The 15,695-nt window shown below is 43.5% G+C and overlaps 1 protein-coding gene across 1 annotated transcript; it reads left to right on the forward strand.

The window, feature by feature from the left end:
- The first annotated feature begins 2,204 nt into the window (after positions 1-2,204).
- On the forward strand, positions 2,205-15,387 carry REELD1 (reeler domain containing 1). Its single transcript, XM_017534799.2, has 6 exons — positions 2,205-2,417; positions 6,635-6,857; positions 8,682-8,845; positions 12,728-13,040; positions 13,545-13,608; positions 14,417-15,387. The coding sequence occupies exons 1-6, from the start codon at positions 2,210-2,212 to the stop codon at positions 15,023-15,025; spliced, it is 1,581 nt and encodes a 526-aa protein (XP_017390288.2). The 5' UTR covers positions 2,205-2,209; the 3' UTR covers positions 15,026-15,387.
- The last annotated feature ends 308 nt before the right edge of the window (positions 15,388-15,695 follow it).

Below are 15,695 nucleotides of genomic sequence, written 5' to 3' on the forward strand. Positions count from 1 at the left end.
GGCATTCCCCTGCCTCAGCCTCCCAAGTAGCTGGGACTGCAGGCATACACCACCATGCCTGGCTAATTTTCATTTTTAGTAGAGACAGGGTTTCATGATGTTGGCCAGGCTGGTCTTGAACCTCAGACCTCAGTTCTGGCCCACCCTGGCCTCCCAAAGTTCTGGGATTACGGGCATGAGCCACCATGCCCAACCTCCTTCTTTTCTTTTAAGAAACAGGATCTTGCTCTGCTGTCTAGGTTGGAGTGTAGTGATGTGATAATAGCTCACTGCAGCCTCAACCTCCTGGATTCAAGTGATCCTCCTGCCTCAGCCTCCTGAGTAGCTGGAACTATAGGTGCACACCACTGTGCCTGGCAGTCGAGGGGCGTTTTCTTTCTTTCTTTCTTTTTTATTATACTTTAAGTTCTGGGGTACACATGCAGATCTTGCAGGATTGTTACATAGGTATACATGTGCCATGGTGGTTTGCTGCCTCCATTCCCCCATCACCTACATTAGTTATTTCTCCTAATGTCATCCCTCCCCAATCTCCCCACCCCTCGAGGGGCATTTCTATGTGGCCCTTGGGCAAAAAAATGAGAAGAACCCTGAGCCCCCTTGACTGAGAATTTGCTTTAACAGTTCATCTCCATTATCTCTTAATGTGTCTGAGAAGCTGTAGCAATGGTTCCTTGTAGTATGGAGATGTGTGACTTTGGTGCCTTATAGCAAACAAACTTAGAAAAGAAAGGCGCTGTCTGAAGAACTCTTAAGTCTAAGAACTTGGAAGTGTAGATCATATTCCTGTCTTCTTTTAGCTTGTGAATGTAAAAGGGGGCGGTGTGTGAAGAGACAATGGCAGTGGAGAACACTTGACTATTTGGCTTATGGACTGTTTCCTTAGTCTATGGTCTTTATAGCTAGTTTCACTACATTTTCAGGATTTTATTTTTACCTTTTAAAACCAGTTTACTGGAGGGGAGGGCTAGTAATATTTCCTTAGGTGAAAATATTAGCCAAACTTCTAAAATGCCTTGTGCAGGACTATAAAAAAATAAAAACAAAACTGTTAAAAAAATTCCTGTGATAATCCTAAATACTTATATAGGCAGGTTTTCATCTGCCTTTTTTGCTATCTCTCATTTTATTTTTGTCAACTTCTTTTACATTGCCAAATTTTAATTCTTCCTGTTGTTGGGAATTAGAGATAATAAACAATTTTTTTTTTTTTTGAGATGAAGTCTTGCCCTGTCACCAGGCTGGAGTGCAACGGCATGATCTTGGCTCACTGCAACGACTACCTCCTGGGTTCAAGCGATTCTCCTTCCTCAGCCCCCTGAGTAGCTGGGTTACAGGCATGAGCCACCGCACCCAGCTAATTTTTGCATTTTTAGCAGAGATGGGGTTTCACCATGTTGGCCAGGATGGTCTCACTCTCTTGACCTTGTGATCTGCCTGCCTCAGCCTCCCAAAGTGTTGGGATTTGTGTTTGGCTCACAAACCACTTTACCCGGGCAAACAAAAATATTTTAATCAATCATTGTATTCTATTCCTGAGCCAAAATTTTTATCAGTATGTTTAAGAAGGTACAGAACAAATTATTTCTTTCTCTGCTCATCTTCTTTACTAAAAGTAGTGAAATAGCTAAAAACAGCCAAGGAAAGGGCGAAGAGATTTCAAAGCATTGCCAACTTAACAGTCACCTCTAAATAATTGATAGTTGGCAGATGTTTTGTAGCACTTAACTTGGTAATTTTCAGTTGTAACAGAGATAAGATGTTCAGCCCAGCGCCCCCATGCCATGCTGCCTGACCATAGTGGTGTATTTAGTGCCTACTGCAGCAAAGATGTATCAGAGCTCACACTGCCCTTGGGTACCAGTCAGCTCGTAAGGAGTTCACACTAGGATACAAACATTTTCTGCTTTTATTTCTTTATTTAAAACCTCTCTTTAAAAAAAAAAAAAAGAGTCTGGCCTTATGAGAAAATTACAAGAATAGAAGCTTTTTAAAAGGTGTTTGGAAATGAAACACTTCCCATAGCCTGGTGTTTCTTGTTGATCTTGGCCTTGAGCATTAGCAATCCTGGGAGGCTGCACTAAAAGCATCTCAGGTGCAGAGGCTGTGTGGGGTTCAGGTTAGCCACATCCCAAGAAGACTTCATGTCGTTTTTCTAAATAGCATCTGGACTGAAGCTACTGTTTGTCATGTTACAGGAGCGGGCAGGATGAGATTGCGGGCTGGGCTTGTGGGCTGGGCCTGCACCACCCTCTGCCTGGCTTCCTGCTCGTCTGCCTTTTCCCATGGTGCCAGCATGAAGGCCTGTGAGGACATGCAGCCCAAGCACATCCGAGCCCAGCCTCAGCCCCAGGACTCTCACCACGTCACCATCCACATTGGCAGGTCTTCCTATGCACCAGGTGACAAGATTCCAGGTATGTACTGGAGAGGCCTTGAGAGACCCAGAGGAGCCCCAGAACCCCGTGGATCATCCAGTTTGTGTTTGTCCCAGTCAGAAGCTTCCTGGACTAAGTCTGGCTTAATCCTTTTTTTTTTTTTTTTGGTAGAGATGGAATCTCACAATGTTGCCCAGGCTGGTCTTGAGCTCCTGGGCTCAAGTGACCTTCCCACCTCAGCCTCCCAAGAATCCTGGACTACAGGCACGTGCCACTGTGCCCTGCTAATTTTTTGTATTTTTCTTTTTTAGAGACAGGGTCTTGGTATGTTCCCCAGTCTGGTCTCAAACTCCTGGGCTCAGGTGAACCCCCTGACTCGGCCTCCCAAAGTGCTGGATTATGGGTACCAGCCACTTTGCCTGTTCTGGTTTAATGTTAAGAAGCAATTATCTGGTTAAAAATAAGCATAAAATATTGGTACCATAAAAGCCACGTGATAACAAATCTCTGTATTGATTGTGATCTGTGTAAGAAGGTTCAAATATCATTATTATAGAAAAGTATTTTGTCCTTATCATAATATATAAATGTATCTTGTTACAAACACAAATATAGTTCCTATGAACAATTTTCATGTATCATGTATGTGTGTGAAATATACTTTTTTCTCATTATTTAAAACTAAAATTCATCCATCAACAGACACTTCGATGAGATGATGGATATTTTAATTTGTTTGACTATAGTAACTATTTCACTACATGTAATAAATGACTTGACGGAGTTCCTCATGGATTCAGTGAGAGTCAGGTATTGCTTACTTATGCTGTAAGTATACTGTTTTCTTGCTGGGATCTGTGAGTTCCTTGAATGTAAGGACCATGTTATCCTGTTCATAGATATATACTCAAAACCTAGCATAGGGTCTGATGTTCAACAGTTGTAAATATTTGTTCAAATGTTTATTAATAAAAGTTCAAATGCATGGAAAATAAAATAATCCTGGACACCAAGCTACATTTAGCAAACTTATAAAGGCCTGATCCTGATTTTAGCCACTTGTTCCATTGAAAATGAGTGGAGAATTAAAAAAAAATTTTTAAATAGCTTAAATATATTACATACTTTAAAAATGTTAGAATAGTATCAAAAGGTAGAAAATTAAAAGTGCTTTTCCTTCTCTTGCTCTGAACACTCAGTTTGATTCTCCAAAGGTAACCTTGTTAAGTTTCTTGCTCCTCTTTTCAGAAACTTTCCAAACATATAAACATGTAAGTGAGATCTCAAATTAATATAACCTTAAGCAGACACAAATTAAATGTCTGTTTAACATTTATATTTTTTACCTAATAATCAGGTTGACATCTTTTATGACAGTCCATTATCTAGCAGTCACATGATTGATTTAACCAGTTTCTTATTTATGGGTATTTACTTTTAAAAATTTTTTTCATAAACAGTTTTGATAGATATCTTCTTCTTTTTTTTTGAGACGGATTTCACTCTTGTTGCCCAGTCTGGAGTGCAATGGCACCATCTCGACTTACTGCAACCGCCTCTTGGGTTCAAGCAATTCTCCTACTACAGCCTCCCAAGTAGCTTGGATTACAGGCATGTGCCACCATGTCCAGCTAATTTTTTGTATTTTAGTAGAGATGGGGTTTCTCCATGTTGGTCAGGCTGGTCTCAAACTCCCAACCTCAGGTGATCGCCTGCGTCTGCCTCCAAACGTGCTGGGATTACAGGCGTGAGCTACCGTGCCCAGCCTTGATGGACATCTTTGTTCATATGTCTTTGCTTACTGTATACATCAGGATTGTTTCAGCTCCAAGTATCAGAAAAGCTGATTAACAGAAATGTAATGAATAAAGGCATTTAATTTTCTCCCTTAAGTCTGGAGGCACAGTTTCTGTACTGGGGGAAACCATTCAATGACATCGTCTAGATCCTAAGATTTTCCCATTTTCCTGCTCTGCCATCATCAGTGAGTTGAGTTTTCATTCCTTTGACATTGCACAGTTTCAGGACGAGTGCCGTGGTTTTAGGCCTCACACTGGGACAACAGTGGAATAAAGGTTTTACATGAAAAGATTGATTCTTAGACATTAGTTGCCCTCTCAGCGATTTGGCCTCATTGCAGAGAATTCTATCTGGTGAAGGGGAACAGAATCACCAACACTGGTTTTAGTCTAATCACAGTTCATCCCCTGGGGAAAGGGAGAGGCCTGACTTCTCTGGAAACAGGTGGTCTCCAGTTGCCATGTGAATGTAACATCTGGGTTCTGTTAGCAGAACCATCTGTTCCGCTAGCAGGGAATAAGTGGACAATTGCTGTTGGGTATTGGACATCAGTGTTTGGCATATTTATTTGTGCAAGTTTGTCAGTGGGGAAAATTCCTAGATGCAAAATTTCTAGATCAAAGAATAATGATTTTTGGAGGGTGTTTCTTTTATTGCGCAAATGTATATATATATATATATATATATATATATATATATTAAAATTTACCAAGATAACCATATACAGCTCAGTGGCATCAAGTACATTAACAATGTCGTACAACCATCATCACTATCCATCTCCAGAACTTTCCATCATCCAAGGAGGACACTCTGTACTGGCCATCCTTCCCTACCCCCAGCCCCAGCTAACTTTAAATCTTTCTGCCTCTGTCAGTTTGACTCCTCTAGTTACCCCAAATAAGTGGAATCATGCAATATTTGTCATCTTGGGTCCAGCTTATTTTACTTACTGTGTTTTCAGGGTTAATCAATAATGTAGCATGTATCAGAGGGGTAAGTGCATTTTAAATGTGAAAGATGTTGTCAGCGTGTACACGAATGTTCACTGCAGCACTGTTTACAATAGCAAGGACCTGGAACCAACCCAAATGCCCATCGACGATAGACTGGATAGGGAAAATGTGGCACATATACACCATGGAATATTATGCAGCCATCAAAAACGATGAGTTTGTGTCCTTTGTGGGGACATGGATGAACCTGGAAACCATCATTCTCAGCAAACTGACAGAGGAGCAGAAGATCAAACACCGCATGTTCTCACTCATAGGCGGGTGTTGAACAATGAGAACACATGGACACAGGGAGGGGAGCACTACACACTGGGGTCAGTTGGGGGGAAATAGGGGAGGGACGGTGGGGGGTGGGGAGCTGGGGAGGGATAGCAGGGGGAGAAATGCCAGATGTAGGTGATGGGGAGGAAGGCAGCAAATCACACTGCCACGTGTGTTCCTATGCAACAATTTTGCATGTTCTTCACATGTACCCCAAAACCTAAAATGCAATAAAATAAATAAATGGGGGAAAAAAAAAAAAGAAAGATGTTGTCAGGTGACACCACAAAAAGTTGGATGGTTTATAGTTCCAGCACTAGTGAATGAATGCCCTAGTTTTTCCTTAGTTTTATCAAGATTGTGTTTATAACCACACATAACATTTGCTAATATAAAAGGTATAAAACGGTGTCTCATTATAATTCCTTTAAAAGTTATTACTGAGCTGCTGGGCAGGGTGGCTGATGCCTGTAATCCCAGCTCTTTAGGAGGCTGAGCTGGGTGGATCACGAGGTCAAGAGATCCAGACTGTCCTGGACAATGTGATGAAACCCTGTTTCAGGAGCTGAGGCAGGAGAATCACTGGAACCTGGGAGGCGGAGGTTGCAGTGAGCCAAGATCGCGCAACTACACTCTAGCCTGGTGACAGAGCTAGACTCCGTCTCAAAAAAAAAAAAAAAAAAAAAAATTATTACTGAGCTTGTTTTATTTTCTGTTCATATCCTTTCATTATTTTGAGGGGGAGTCATCTTTTTATGGATTCACCATGACTATGAATATTTGTCTGTTTTATGTCTTACAAATACTTTTCTTTTGGAATTTTTTTTTAATCATCTGTCATTCTGAGTTAACCTAAACTCATATCTGAAAAAATACAGCATACTTTACTCAACTTTTCCTTTATGGCAGCTGGGTTTTGCTCAGAGAGGCACTTCTAAATTCAATATTGGTAAAAATAAAAAAAGTTTCCAGTTATTTTTTATCTCATTTTTGCATACCTTTCACCCAAATGGAATTTATTTTGTTGTGAAATAGGACTTCAACTTTTTTCTGCCCTAATGAATTGTTCACTTTCTGGGGGCTAATCTTAAGCTTTCAGTTTTGAAAAAAACCTGTATAAAATCCACAAATGGAACTAAGTCACACATGTTCATTGTGAATGGGTGTTTTTCGTTGCAGTGATGGTGAGAAGCAGCCGTGATTTCATGGGATTCCTACTTCAGGCTCGAAGAGTGTCTGATCGCCACATCGCTGGCACTTTTGTTGTCATTCCTCCTCGTTCCAAACTGATGAGTTGTTTTCAAGAGGCTGATGCAGTCACCCACTCTGACAAGTCCCTGAAGAGAAACCTGTCATTCATGTGGAAGGCCCCTGCCCAGCCTGTGGGGGACATTAAATTCCTGTAAGAGAGTGAAGTGCTGTTTCTTAGAAACTGAGTCTTCTACTTTGAAGAGAGAGGAGCTTCTCTTTGCCCCGCCTTCACACTTCCTTCCCCCTCCTTATATGGCCACCTTATAGCAAGGACAGTGTCACGGGGGCTGCCTAACCTGGAGACCCTATGCAGAGGGAAACTAAAAACAATGTTGTCCCCACACTTGTCCCTTCGTCACTATCCATGGGCCTAGGGTGTGTTATTTCACTGCCTTCCCAGGCACAGGTAACTCTTGGACAACCTCTCCAGGAATTCCTGACCAGAGGACAGAAGGGCTGGTGATGCGAAGGCAGGAGAGAGCCAAGACAAGAGAGACAGGCAGATGGACAAATGGAAACATCCCTGGGCCCAGAGGAAACCTCTTAAGGCTCTGTGCCCTGGCTTATTGTCTATAAATGGGCATAACCACAGCACCTACCTCCCGGGTGTGTGGTGGATGAGAGCCAGTGTTCGCAGAGCACTCAGAACAGTTCCTGGCAACAGTGAGCACTTTAAAAGCATCTTTGCTCCTCAAAATGAGGTGCTTGTTTTGTCATTCTTTTCAGACACTTGCATTTACCAAGAAGGAGAATGTTTTCTTTCAGGAAAGGGTGTATGTTTCTGTTTCTTTCCTCCTAAATATGAAAGAGACTGCGCCTGCAGGCAGAGGCTGCCCAGGGCACGGGCTCCCCTCCAGGACTCCCCTCGGCTCTGGGGAGCAGTGGGAAAGGAAGCTGGTGGCCCTAGCCTGTGGTGTCCCTTCTCCCCGGTTCCTGGTGGTCCAAGGCAGCAGATCGGACAGCAAGAAGGGAAACACTGTGCCTTACAATCTTGCCTCTTTGGAAGGTCCAGGGCAGGGTTATCTGTGGGTATGCCCAGTGTCTGCCCTTGACTTTTGTTCTTACCCAGTGCAGAGGGTATCTGCTGCTTGAAGTCCTTAAACCTGCACACAAAGCACCTCCATTTGTATTTTTGGATTTACCGTCATAACTGCTGCGTGCCACATAGCAAGTAGCGTAGAAGCTGTGATCTCCATTTGGCAGAAAAGAGGAGCTGTCACTTGATGAGATGCTTCTCCCAAGTCACCCTGTGATCTCCCACCTCCGGGAACCCTTGCCCATGATAACGTCCGCCGAGGCTGGAAACCGTATGTTGGAGGCCTGAACTATGACTCTCACTGCGTCTCCAGCCTCTGGGTGACCTCGGCCAAATTCATCACATTGTTGTGACTGCCTCCTGAATACTTAAAGTGGGAAAAATGATACTTTCCCATAATCCCTCCCTCACTGAAATATTTGGAAGAATAAATGACATAATGTTTGTGAAAACAATTTTTACTGAAGAATTATTTTTCAAAAAATTATTTACAATAATAAGGATTTATCTCTAATTTCCAATAGTATCTATATACAACAATTATACAACAGAATTATGAGATCTTCAAATCATGATGTGATAACAGTATATCAGGAATGGCTAATAACAACATTGAAGCTAAAACCTCTTACTGGAGTCTAAACAGTTTAACGAGATAGTTTTTAGTGAAAATGAGATTTTGAGTGACTGTATTTATTCAAGAGGGTCATTGATTTGTTCATATCCTCTCCTATTTTAATTATTTGCAGCTACAGAGTTTTTGTTTTTAAAAAGAATGAAGTCACTCAAAGAATAATAATATAATCTCCCTTGTTCTATTTATTTAGACTTTTGTTCCTTTTTATCTGTTAGTGTGTTCTCTTTTCTATGAGGTTGGCCTGAGGTATTATGTAAAGGACACTAACTCCGTGGACCGCTCTGCTCTTTCTCTTTCCACAGTTTATCAGTAGTCCAGTCATATTTCGTTTACTGGGCGAGGATTGAATCATCTGTTGTGTCTCAACAGACGCCTGGCAGCACCCATTCTGACGACCGCATGGAGCCCAGATCACCGACACCAACCCTTCACCAGAGGCTGGGTCATGTTGAAGGAGCTGCTCCAGGTATAGCTTATTGTACTCACCAGCCTGGTTGTCACCTTTATGTTTACAGTTATCTATTTTCACTTAAAAGTTACTGCTGCCAGTTTCCTGTCCCCGCAAAACAAGCGGTAAACACCCGCCATAGCCAACTGCAGCAGTTCTCGGGGACGTGACAGCGCAGCAGTGAAGGGAGGGAGCACTTGCAGTTGCTTTGTTTGTTGCAGCAAACACACTTTGTCTGGCTCAACCTAACAAATGAAGTCAGTCCCTGGGGTGGACAGTGAGAGCTGTGCTGCAATACCTACAAACGGCACACACCTCTTCCCCACACTCACTAGTCAGCACAGTATCTCGGCCGTTTTCCTTAGTCCCCTGAAGCTACACAGGGAGCACAAAAAGGAAATGAGCTTTTCTTTTTCTTTTCTCGTAAAAACACATCCAGTTTTTATTGTTACTTTTCATGGTAGGTAGATGGCTCTTTGCAGCCTGGGTTGGAGAACAGAATCAGGAATCACTGTTTCCATGGGAAGGGATTTTTTCCTTGCTCACTACATGGCTTTATACTCCATTAGTCCATAAACTCCTGAAAAAAGAAAAGAAAAGAAAACAAAGGAAAACCTCTAGCCAGCTAGAGGCTATTTGACCTACCTGAAAATCCCCAGTGGTATGCAACTTCTCTTTATTATTATTTCCAGTTAAGTGCTGTGAACACAAGCACTCATAAAAGCGTCCAGGCACATGCACACAAGACCCTACCCTTCACCCATTCGTTCTCCTTTATTCTTGCCTTTATTTTTTGCTAATATGTTAAGGCCAGAATCTCATCGGAATCCTTGCCTCTTCTCAGTCTAGCAGACCCAGGTACAGAGACAGTGGGGACAACCCTCCGTTCTGTGCCTTTGCCCCAAAACCTTTGGCTGTCCCACTGCCCAGTACAATTCCTCCATCCTTCTCACCAAGACCCTCCTAAAAGCAGAGTAAAGACCTCAGAGCCTGAGAGCGTGGCCTAGGGAGACTCTGCACCCGACACATGTTTGAAATCTCATATTTTATTTTATGAATGATGCAAATGTCATGTTTTAATCCCAAGTATAACCATGTTTGTTTGAACATGAATGTGAATAAAAGTGAAGCTTGAGGAAGAAGTGTCATGTGGAGCCTTGGGCCTGTCTCTGCCTGACCCTGCTGGAAACCTTGCTTGCTGGGGCTCACAGCCTCCAGCCCGAGCAGTTTACAGGGTACCCTCCTCATTACACTGCCCACATTCCTCTCCTTCTGGCCCCAGCTTGTCTGTTCCATTCATTCCACTACCCAAACCCTAGTGATTCCCAAAGGAAAAAGAAACATGAATGCATGCATGTGCATGTGCATGTGCATGTGTGTGTGTGTGTTTGTGTGTTCTGGGAAGTTTATCTTTGTACAGTTAAGAAGGCCGGGCGCGGTGGCTCACGCCTATAATCCCAGCACTTTGGGAGGCCGAAGCGCGTGGATCACGAGGTCAAGAGATCGAGACCATCCTGGTCAACATGGTGAAACCCCGTCTCTACTAAAAATACAAAAATTAGCTGGGCATGGTGGCACGCACCTGTAGTCCCAGCTACTCAGGAGACTGAGGCAGGAGAATTGCTTGAACCCAGGACGCAGAGGTTGCGGTGAGCTGAGATTATGCATTGCACTCCAGCCTGGGTAACAAGAAAAACTCCGTCTCAAAAAAAAAAAAAATAAAAAGAAAGAAAGAAAGAAAGAAAAAATCGATTTCACCTTATTTCATCTAATAAAGTAAAATAGATTTCTTAACTGTACAAAGAATTCAGTAGGCAAGTATAAACTATAAATTTTTTAAATTGGGAAAGTAGTATATTGATATCTCCCAATAGACCAAGACACTTTGGGTCCTCATCCATCCCATTAGATATGGTCTACCTTTTATTTCAGTGCCTTCCCTTCTGACATTTCCTCAAATTGGACTGTTCCACATGACAATTTTAAGGCACAGTTCAAATATCTCCTTTGTGAAACTTTTCCTCATACTTGGTAGGCAAGTGTCTTAGACTATTCCAGCTGCTATAACAAACACCCTAGACTGAATAATTTATAAACAATAGAAATTTATTACCTACATTCTGGAGGTTGGGAAGTCCAAGATGAAGGTGCCAACAGTTTGTGTCTGATGAGGGAGGGATGATCTGTGCTTCAGCAATGGCGCCTTCTTGCTGTGTCTTCACATGGTGGAAGGGGTGAACAAGCTCCCTCAGTCCTCTTTTATAAAGCTACTAATCCCATTCATGAGGGCTCCACCCTCATGACTTAAGCAGCTGCTAAAAGCCCCACTTCTTTACACTATTGCATTGGGGGTTTGATTTCAACACACGAATTTTAAGGGGGATACATTAAGACCATAGCGGCAAGTACAATTGCTTCCTTAGCTCTGGTGTTAATTAATTAATTTACTTATTTATTTATTTTGAGACAGAGTCTCACTCAGTCATCCAGGCTGGAGTGCAGTGGCGCCATCTCGGCTCACTGCAACCTCTGCCTCGCAGGTTCAAGTGATTCTCCTGCCCCATCTTCCCAAGTATCTGGAATTACAGGCATGCACCACTGCACCCTGTGTATTTTTAGTAGAAAAACAGGGTTTCCCCATGTTGGCCAGGCTGGTCTCAAACTCCTGACCTTAGGTGATCTACTTGCCTCGGCCTTTCAAAGTGCTGGGAATACAGGGGTAAGTGCCCGACCTCTGGTATTAATTTAGGCAGCTTGACATGTAAGGGTCTGTCTTCCTAGGTTTGGGTTCGGGGACACCAATTACAAGTCTGCATTATGTTTGCCCTTCCAGCAACTATAACAATGCCCAGCATGCAGTGGTCCTGCAGGAAGTATTCAAATGTTCTTAGGAGTTCAGGCAGGAATTAGAAACTGTCAGTTGGCCATGTTCTGTATGTCTGAGCTAGGCTGCTTTGTTCTTCACCTCAACGTTTTTGAGGCTTAAAAACATCGGAGCAAAGGGGTCCCTTCTCCACCTCCGTAAAAGAAGTTTCAATCCAATCTGGAGCCCTGGCCAGAGAAACTTCTGCCAACACCGTTTTTGTCAATGCCATCATGTCATCCTCGTCATCATTGCACTAGACTCTCTGTGAATGTTGCCTGCGTGCCTGTATCTCAGGGACCTGCTTCATGCTTCCACATCAATGAGTTCATATCACCACCTCAGTAATTCTATGCTAGCCTCATTTTGCAAAAGCAGAAATTAATGCTCTGGGAGGACTTCTCCAAAGCCAGGAATTAACAGAGTGGAGAACTGAACCCAGACAAGAATCTGACTCTAAAACCTGCACTTGCTTGCTTGCTGCTTTGTGTGAAGCTCTTTTCTCATGCCCTGGGCTGTCATGTTAGCCAGTTACAAATGGGAAATGAGATGGTGAAGGGCAGGGGAGGGCAGTGATCTCGCCTCTGCCCATCGCAGATGTTCAAGTCATTATCACCAGGGAAAGAAACCTTGGGTGTTAATAATAGGGCAAGAAAGATCTAGGGCTTTGAAAAATCTGATTTGTGGGATTCCACTTTTTTTTTTTTCCCAGCCTGAAGCAGTTTTTGGCAGAGGTAAAATAAATATGGTGGTCACAGTGCTTTCTGTGTTCCCTGAATGGTGGCTGTTGAGAAGGTACAAGCCCAGAAAGGCCAGGGACTCACTCTCTAAAAAGATATAAGCCCTTGCGTGGTCAGGGGCTTGTCTGATCGGGCAGGTCATCTTTATGCTGACACTTTTAAGTGCCTCACACTTAATGGCCTCTCCTTGGGGTACATTAGAGTCACTGCTGTTTACCCCCTGATCGTAGCTGTTTGTACCATTCGATACGGGGAAAACACTCTCTCACTCTGTGCTGTCTTTGGACCTCTGCTTAGCTCCCAGGGCCCCCATCACTCTTCCACAGCAGCACACACATGTCTTTGCTGTTGCCCTTCCTGGAGCTGCAGAGGAGGATAACCTAGATCCTGTTCCTGCCAGTATGTGGGTGACAAAGTTTCCTGGGGATACAGAGACTCTGTCGCAACCATCTTCACACACCGCCACTGAAGACGGCATCGGCCAGCAACTCAGCGGGGACAGTAATCCGACCCTAGAGCCATCCCTGGAGGTCCACAGGCTGGAGAGGCTTGCGGCCTTCAGGAGAGTCTCCTCAGAGGGCTTTGCTTCCAGCCTTAGCGCCCATCAAAGGTAAGGGTGATGGGTAGGCCATTTGGGCAGGTGGTGGGATGAGGCTGAATGCTGTAGTGCTGCATTTAGAGTCTGACAAAAAAGATCTCATATTTATTCTTAAGTATGTGAAAAACCCAGAATGTAGAAGGGTTAGTGGTCAGAAGGACTGGGTATGATAATTACCCAGGGAAATTATTCTCTTGGATGGGGTGAGATCTCTGAGATGCTGTTGTAAATAAAATAAAACCTAAACTGTGACTTTTTATATTTTAAATGTATTTATAATCACATAATATAGAAATGTATATTTCATATGAAATAATAAGCGATAGCATTTGGTGAGTTCTTTGCCACCATTCTCACTCATCTCTCCCCTTCCTCTTTCCTATGGTTCCCGACTCGAAACTTCGAAGTTTTTCAAGTGAATCTGATGCCATCTATATACATGACAGTGGTAGAAAACATGGCTTTTTGGTCCAAAACTTAATGACTTGTTTTCAGCCCTTCCATTCTTTCCTTTAGAACTCAGGACAATCCCAGCTTTGATTCACTGGAAACTTGCCTGTCCTCAGATGGGGGTGAACAGGTAAGAGCCTGGACTGTGAAGAGGGCTTGCGATTGGTATTTTGATCCCAGACTGGCCTGTTTTAGGCTGAGAAGGCAGACCTATTAGACTAGTAGCCAAAGTCAGAGAGAAGACGGCAAAGTATCATATACACACTGTTTTTCTACTAATCAATACCACTCCATTATATGCACTGTCTCTGAAGTTATCAGCAATTGTAGAAATTGATGTTTTAGTGATTTGTCTTTTCACTTATCGATAGTTAATAATTACTCTCATCTCTTTTCCTCCATCCCTCCTTCATGACCTCAAAAGGCCATGTATGGTCCCTGAAGTTAGATCAATGGACAATATAAAATATAAATGCCCACTGATTTACTATTCCTGTGAAGTCTTAGAAGGAACACAAAATAAAACATGGTGTCATATTCTTACTTACCTTTACCAGAACCTACAGTAGGGTTAAATTGTCCCTCTTGCATGGATCCTATCATAAAAAGGCACACTCAAAGCTTTCAGCTATAGAAGATGATGCAATCACACATTTATATTTTGGTTTGGAAGCCTCTTAAAGGACCCTAATCTTGTTCTTGTAACTGGCTTCCTTGTTCTCTGTGAGGTTTCCGTTAGCCACTCAATCCCCATTAATAACAAGTGCACATGCATCTAGTCGGGTATTTTACTCTGAGCTCCTTTGGTAGCAAGCAAGAGATCGGGTTTTCAGCTGCCGCCTGGGAGTCTTTAAGGAATCCCAGTTAGTTACAAAGTTCAGCAGCAGCTTAGGAGGAAGACTGGTCCCTTTGACTCTTTTGTCCCTTTGTTTTTCTAGGATAAGATGAAGGCTTCTAACAGGACCATGACACGGCCTCCTCTGTACACCGTCCAGCTTACCCATCCCCAGCGCCTCTGGTCCTCTGAAACTTTCACAGGGAATGGGGCTGGGGCAGGCAACCCAACCCCTGTCCTCCAGACCTCTGGCACTTCTGGGCTACCTGCTTCTGGTGACCAGTCAGAGGCATCCAGGCCGTCTGCCAGCTTCTTACCTCAGTCAAAGCACAAGGAGCCCAGAGCAGGGAAGGGAGATGGAAAGGGTGGAGTGGGATACCCTCGGCAGACCAACTCAAGGCCTGACGCTGGGCTAGAGAGAGCCCAGGCCCCTCTGGGATTCCAGCTCAGAACTCCCCAGCTGGGAATTCTGCTTTGCCTGTCAGCCACCCTGGGCATGGCCCTGGTCGCTGGCCTTCGCTATCTGCATACCCAGTATTGCCACCAGCGGACGGAAGTGTCCTTCAGTGAGCCGGCTTCAGATGCTGTTGCCAGGAGTGACAGTGGTGAGACTGTGCATGTCAGGAAGATTGGGGAGAACAGTTTTGTTTTGGTTCAAACAGAGTACAACTGGATCACTCCTTCTGTGGGTAGCAAGAAAACAGTCCTCTGAGAAGACTGTCATCCCAGACCTGTCAGTGGCCCTCCTTGGGCCCTGGAGAATGTCCCAGACAGAGCAAAGCTAATGAGAATACCTGAGGAGGACAGGGACTTATTGTGCCTCCGTCAATGTGCAGTTAGTGGAGGAAGCTGGGAGAGGACAGTTTTATCTACAGAGGGAGTTATTCCCAGGCTTTGTTGTCTTCACATCTGTAATTGAGCTGCTTTTTTTCTTTTTACAATTAGAGGTTCTGTTTGAAGAGTTAAACTCAACACAATGAATATTGTATAACCTCCTCATTAACTAGACCCCTGTGGCTGCTAAGCTTCCTCTGTTGCCTTAAGGAAGCCATAGAAATAGAAATTCTGTCCCTCCTTAGTGTCTCAGCCTCATCTCTTCTAACTCTTTGGGAAAAAAAAAATGTTGGGTTGTGTCTTTTGCAAGAAAAAGAACTGCAGTTCTGACCTTGTCTCCCTAAACCACCCCCAAAGAAGTTTTCTTTTCAAAACTAGAATTCAGAACCTTGCCAGAGTTCTGATTTGGATGACTAGGAGAATGCAAGGGTATTTGGTCTTCTTGGCAACTCAGCAGCCTGGCAAATCCGCCATGGAAATTGATCCAAAGTCAGGAAAGTTTTTGAGAGCTTGATTGAACACATCTTTAGGAAAACATATACATGTTA

The sequence above is a fragment of the Cebus imitator genome, unplaced genomic scaffold (assembly GCF_001604975.1).
Source record: "Cebus imitator isolate Cc_AM_T3 unplaced genomic scaffold, Cebus_imitator-1.0 Scaffold4, whole genome shotgun sequence".
Taxonomy (NCBI): domain Eukaryota; kingdom Metazoa; phylum Chordata; class Mammalia; order Primates; family Cebidae; genus Cebus; species Cebus imitator.

Coding starts and splice junctions, on each gene's coding strand:
- REELD1 (XM_017534799.2), top strand. CDS start 2,210: ATGAGATTGCGGGCTGGGCTTGTGGGCTGGGCCTGCACCACCCTCTGC. Junction 8,846..12,727: donor TGTTGAAGGAGCTGCTCCAG/GTATAGCTTATT, acceptor ACCTCTGCTTAG/CTCCCAGGGCCCCCATCACT. Junction 13,609..14,416: donor CCTCAGATGGGGGTGAACAG/GTAAGAGCCTGG, acceptor TTGTTTTTCTAG/GATAAGATGAAGGCTTCTAA.